We start from the raw sequence: 6,527 nt of genomic DNA on the forward strand, positions 1-6,527 counted from the left end.
AACCCTTCCCAGACTGATGCAGGGCATTTACATCTATGAGTGTGGAAAGGGTTTCTTTAGATCTTGGAATGTGCTGCTTTTTGGGATCTTTTAACCTACTTGACTTAGTCAGACAGGTTCTATTTAAGTGACTTCTTGATTCAGCAGGTCTGGCAGTGATCAGGCCTGGGTGAGGCTACTGATACTGAACTCAGCTTTCCAAAATAAATGTGGTTAATGTGGTAAAAATAATTCTTAATTTAACAAGGGGAGTAATTGCTTTTTTCATGTAGGACCAGGTAGGTTTGGATAGCTTTTTTCCCCTAATTAATCATTTAAAAATTGCATTCTGTGTTTACTTGGGTTATTTTTGCCTAATAGTAAAATTAGTTTGATGATCGGAAACGTGTGATAAATATGCAAAAAAAAAAAAAGAAAAATTTTTGTCCAAATGTGCAGTTAAACGATGTTATAAGAATGCCACTTCCATCTGTAAGTTAAAACTGAATAATGTATGGTGTCTGTCTCAGTTTATTAGGGAAGTGAAAGTGCGCTATGGGTGCAGCCTACATATGCTTTTAGCACAATCTAATATGAGAAACGTGAGGTGAAAATGAAGCACAGGCATTATTTTTGAAAGCAGAAGTATCCTGTGAGCCCATATGTGTCTGCAGTTCCCTCTTCTGTGGAAGCATTGATCATGTTCGAGAGTTTGTTTTCTCTGGCGCCTAAAAGTATATTTTGTTTAATTTTTTGATGTTTATTATCTGGTCAGTGAAGCTGGTAGCAACAAAAAAAAAAAAAAAAAAAAAAGAAAAGCTGCTTCTATCTTGAGGAGAGCTCCAGTGCACATGCGCAGTCGCACAGTTTCCATAGCGCTGCTCCGACCTGCTGAGTGAGTTGATTCTTCAACTTCTGACTCACGTCCTTCACAAATCCAAGGACACCGGAGCGTTTGATCGTTTTATCCAATATTGCGGGAGCTTTAAATTGTTTGTCGTTGATGTTGCGTTTTAACTGGCATGTAAATTTTTACTGATAATAAACACCTGCTCGGCTGACAAAGTTATGATGGGACATTAAGGCGGTGAAAGTCGTCTGTATTTGAGGAGAAGCAAGGTGCTTTAATTTTTATGGTCGCCGTCTTTTCACCGGAAAAAGTAAGTAATTATCATGGGATGTTGTTTTTTCCTTTTTTTTTATAGGGTAGTGTTGACGTTACCCCGTAAAATAATAACAAAATAATAATGAAGTCGGCTAGATTGGTTGCTGGTAAATTAAAGGGGCCATAAACTGATTGCTAGCAACTCGCTTTAATTGTTAAATAAAAAAGAGAGGCACCAAAACTAGCTGCCAGGAAGACAGCTGGACGGCTCTGTTAACTCTTTACTTGACAGATAACGTTAAATTTAACTTAGATTTCTAATGCATGGATGAACAACAACATAATTAATGGACTTCTTGTAGAAAGCCCACAAATAGTTGACCTTTTTCTGCTTTTTGGGGGGACTAAAATTGCACAGTTTATGTGTTGCGCTAAGGGTAAGTCTAAAAGCACGAAACATGTGATTACAAGGCCTCTTGAAAAAGAAGTGGATGTTGAACTTTGTGGAAGTCGCTTTGGATCAGCTGTTTCCTGCAGGCTTTGTGGCTGAATACCCTTTGTTTGTAATGCATTTTAATCAAACAGCTGAGCAATGAATGCTACCTTCATGAAGTTTCAAATTTAAGAAATATAGTTTGTCCAGCTGTTAAGTTACATTTCATCATTCTGCAGTGCATACATGTTTCTAGTACAGTAGCACGCTTGATGGAGTGGCCAAACCATTATAGTACACCGAACTGCAGCCTGGGTCTATCTCCATCTGTGGATGAACAGTCACTGCCATTATGCTCAACTCATTTTCCTAACTCATTTCCCCAGCAAATGTGGCTACACTCTGCCAGCCTGGACTTTTGTTTATACTCCAACCTGTGCTTATTCTTCTCTCACACCGTTTAGATGAACTGCTTCAGTCAGAGGGTGAGACGGACAGCTCCCATGCATGGCAGCAGCAGAAATGAGCTAGTTCCCTCCAAGCCTCCCAGGAGGAACGGGTGGTCGTGGCCCCCTCAGGCCATCCAGGTGGTTGGATGGTTGGTGTACAGCTACCTCACCATAGTCAGCTTTGGTATCTATATCCCGCTTCTGCCCCTGCCGTGGAAACATGTGGCCTATACTGTATCCTTAACACCCAGCTGAAACCTCGCTGTCATTGTAGCTGACTGTCAAGTGTGCAGCAGTGGGTCTGCCTTATTTGAATATGGAGCAAACATTAGCCTTTGCTTTGGCTGCTGAACAGGACAAGGATTTTGTTGTGTGGCATGTCTGTATGGGCTTCAGTCACACCCAATGTGACTCTGTCTTTTTCTGTGCTCTCCATTAGGCCCAAAAGACATAATCAGTGGTCTTTTTGTTAGATGTTGAATGCTGCATGATGTCAACTCACAACTAAACTCAGCCACAAGAACAGTTGATGTCTTCAGTCTATTTCTCACGCACGAGACTGGTGTCCAGCAGCTGTTCTCTCAGACTTGTCCCACTTTCACATTATTGCACATTTATCACACATTGCAATCTTTTCTAAAGCATTTTTTTCCTTGACTGTTTTGTTCAGCTGATGGGCATAGTGTTTATTGTGCATTTTTTCACCCACATCGCTGCTCTAACAATAGATCCAGCAGATGTCAGCGTGAGGGCCAAACAGAACTATTCCACTCCGATGCCTCTTTTTGACCGAACAAAACAACCGCATGTCATCCATGACCTGCACTGTTATCTTTGCGATGTCAAGGTGTATGTATCCTGAGCAGCACTCTTTAATTTTAATTTACATTTCTAAATTAATAGGTACTGTATCACAAATGGGGGAGAAAATTTGTTTAACAAAGTGTAATGATGTAAAAAAAAAATAAAATAAAAAAATCTTCTTGTAGTGGCCCCAGAGTGAAACACTGCAGTATTTGCAACAAGTGTGTGGAAGACTTTGATCACCATTGCAAATGGCTGAACACCTGTGTGGGTGGAAGAAACTACCAGTAAGTTGAATTTATGTTGAATTTAGCTTTTGAATTTATGAGCCTGACTTTACAGTTGCTGTTCACATGAAATAAGACACGTCATGTTTCATGCATTACTTTCAGGTACTTCTTTTTGGCACTGTGCTCAGCTACAATAGGCATCTTTCTGCTTGTCGTGGTTGTATTGTTCATATTTATTCAGCATTACCTCGATCCATACAGCTTACGGACTGCGCCGCAGTTTGACAGTGAGTGACCTGCAGCATGTTTCACTGAATAGGAGGGAGCTGCAGCATTGAAAGCTTGTCCACCTGTTCCTTCTTTTCACAGGTGTGCTGGGGAATACTACCTGGCTGATGTTTTTGCCGTTAGCTCCCATAAAGGCGAGTTCAGCTGGCCTCCTCATACTAGCCTTCGTAACAGTCATGTTGAGCATCATCTGCCTGCTGCTGCTAAGCCATCTGCTGGGCTTTCACCTTTACCTCTGTGAGAGAATTTTTGGGACACAAGTTTTATGAGGTTCTTTTCACATCCTCCAGTGACTAATCCTCACCGTGTCCTCTGGTGTTTGCTCCCCTCTCTGATTTATAGTTTATAAAGGCATAAGCACATATGATTATGTTAAGCTGCGGCGCCAAAAAGAAGCAAGGAAACGAGACATTGAAGCAGGAAATAATAGTCATGATGCAAAAACTCATAAGGCTCAGCAGGTAAGGCCTGTTTTCTGGATCTCATTGTCATTCACTTGTTCAGCTCATTATATTTAAAAAAAATTTTCTTAAAGAACCAAGAGGCCTCAGTTGACTGTGAGCCAGCATTATCAGAGAGTTCAAGGTAAAATATTTTCTTACTATTCTTGTTACACTTTTTAAAGCTGTTTTTGTAGGAAATGATAATAATGTCTCTCTGGCTTTCCTGAAGTTCCTGCAAATTTGATGATAAAGGTCCGTTCACCAACCGACTTTCAGAGTCTATATGCACAGAGGTAAGCATGTCTCCTTATGTCCTCTTTGAACAATTCAGCATGGATCAAATTTGTGATTCATTAAAATATGTTTTTGTTTTTGTTTTTGTTTTTGTTTGTTTGTATAGCTGGAAAACTTTAAAAAATCAGCTGACAAGGAGAACAAATTCCATTATGGTACAGAAAATGCAGCAAGTAAGTATTCAACTGTACTCTTTACCACTGAGCATTTTTACACTTTACACTCATGGGCCACTTCTTCAGGTACACCTGTTCAATTACTCATTAACACAGTTATCTAACCAGCCAATCACATGACAGCATTTCAGTGCATTCAGGCATGTAGAAATGGTCAAGGTGACCTCCTGCCAGCTAAGAAGAGAAAACTGAGGCTGTGATTTACATGGGCTCGCCAAAATTAGATGATAGAAAACTTGAAGAAAGTAATCTGGTCTGATGAATCGCAATTTCTGCTGCATCATTTGGACAGTGGGGTCAGAATTTGGCATAAACACCATGGATCCATGCTGCCCTCTATCAACGGTTCAGGATGCTGCTGGTGGTGTAGGGGAATTTTTTTTGGCATACTTTGGGTGTTTTAGTACTACCTGAGCATTGTTTAAATAACACAGCCTACCTGGCCACAGAGTACCAGTCTTCTGATGGCTGCATCCAGTGGGATAACACACCATGTCACAAAGCTCAGATCATCTCAATCTGATTTCTTGAACATGACAGCGAGTTCACTGTACTCAAATGGCCTCCACAGTTACCAGATCTCGATCTAATAGAGAACCTTTGGGATGTGGTGGAACAGGAGATTCATATCACAGATGTGCTGCTGACAACTCTGCAGCAACTCTGTGATGCTATCATGGCAATATGTTGAATCTCTGCCAGCATTAAGGCAGTACTGAAGGCAAAAGAGGGTTCAACCCTGTACTAACAAGGTGTACCTAATAAAGTGTCCCAGTAAGTGTATATGTATGTATGTATGTGTGTGTGTATATGTATATGTGTATATGTGTGTGTGTGTGTATGTATATATATATATATATATATATATATAAAGAAATACTACTCCAGAACTAAAGCCTAAGAAGATGCCACAAAGTTTACTCATAAAGAAAAGTTGAACTGTGGTACAGTGTGTAAGTGTTTCCGTTTTTCTGGCTGCTGTGTGTAAATTTAATTTAAATAAAGTATACATGTAATTCTGATACACTATTAGGTAAGTTTATTAGTATGTACTATGAAAGAATATCAGCCCGTTCAGTTTGTAAGTAATGCTTATCTCTTCTGTTTGAAAGGGGGAATAGCTTTAAATGACATCCAAAACTGGAAGCCTGACAATGATGAAGAAGCTCAGAAAGCCAGTGTGAAGTCTGTTTACAGTGTCCCTGGAGTGCAGGACCCTCTCGGCAGTTCAATTATGACTCCAGATGATATTTAAAATAACAGATGTTTGTGTAGTGGTGGATCAGAATATGCTGCTCTTAGGAAAAAGTTATTTTGAAAGTATGAAAACAAGAACCGAAACACCTTCTGTTTATAAGAGAGGACTTCTTGGACCCGCGTGTTTTATGCACTTTATTTTATTTTATTTTTTTTTTAAGCCAAAGGACATTTTGTATGTGTCTGAATAACCGTTGACCTGTTGTTGGGTTTTGTTCCTTTTGTATTTGTGTGGAGTTTTTTATGATAAAGGTTGAATTATTTAAACATTGTTTTATCGCAGTGACTTAGAGAGCCAAAGTCCACTGACGGGTGAGTCTGTGTCCAACTAGAGTCAGTTAGATGTATTTTTGCATCTTTTTGAAAACTAAATGTAACACTAGTTTCCTGTTCATTTCACTGTACTGATGGTGACATTTAAACATCTTGCCATTTTATCTGATCACCAAAGAGAACCTTGTATGGTAACAATAGTTTGTGTAGCAGTGAGCAGTGAAGCAGCTGGTAGCCTGAAATAACACTTACGCACTCTCTGCCTATTTTTTTTTTTTTTTGAACAATTTTTTTCAAAGCTGATAATGTTCAGACCCCCACCCCCTTTTTTTTGTTAAATTTGATAGTAAAGAATATAAAAAACATGTTTGTTCTATTTTATTTCTTCTACACTTGATCATGTAGAAAGCCAAAGTCACACAACCTCCAGTGTTTCACAATTTATGTTCAAGCTTGAATATGTATCTGCCAGTTTGCTTTGCTGCAAATAATACAACATGACAAAGTCAACACAACAAGCAGCAAGTGTATGGCTTTTACACACACACACACATCTAAAGACAGAGCAATAAGGTATTTCATTTGTGGAATGAAATACAATTGAAGTCATGAGTTTTGATGAATGACAAAGGATGTTGCAGTTGCTGATACCTTCAGTGGGCCAGCAGGTGGATGCAGAAATGGAATTAGGAAACTTTTGGTCATGTGAGCTTTCCTTTGTCTATTGGGAAAACTGGCATTTATGCAACCAACAGTTTATAGATTTGGTGGAGATTGTGCAAGAAGCTGAACAGTC

The 6,527-nt window shown here is 39.4% G+C and overlaps 1 protein-coding gene across 1 annotated transcript; it reads left to right on the top strand.

The window, feature by feature from the left end:
* Positions 1–856: 856 nt before the first annotated feature.
* zdhhc11 (zDHHC palmitoyltransferase 11) lies at positions 857–6,035 on the top strand. The gene is made up of 11 exons (XM_030750620.1): positions 857–1,139; positions 1,982–2,200; positions 2,637–2,815; positions 2,956–3,057; positions 3,163–3,287; positions 3,370–3,525; positions 3,631–3,749; positions 3,824–3,873; positions 3,961–4,024; positions 4,132–4,198; positions 5,314–6,035. Exons 1-11 carry the CDS (start codon positions 1,113–1,115, stop codon positions 5,454–5,456), a joined length of 1,251 nt encoding a protein of 416 aa, XP_030606480.1. The 5' UTR covers positions 857–1,112; the 3' UTR covers positions 5,457–6,035.
* The last annotated feature ends 492 nt before the right edge of the window (positions 6,036–6,527 follow it).

The sequence above is a fragment of the Archocentrus centrarchus genome, chromosome 16 (assembly GCF_007364275.1).
Source record: "Archocentrus centrarchus isolate MPI-CPG fArcCen1 chromosome 16, fArcCen1, whole genome shotgun sequence".
In the NCBI taxonomy this organism is placed as follows: Eukaryota; Metazoa; Chordata; class Actinopteri; order Cichliformes; family Cichlidae; genus Archocentrus; species Archocentrus centrarchus.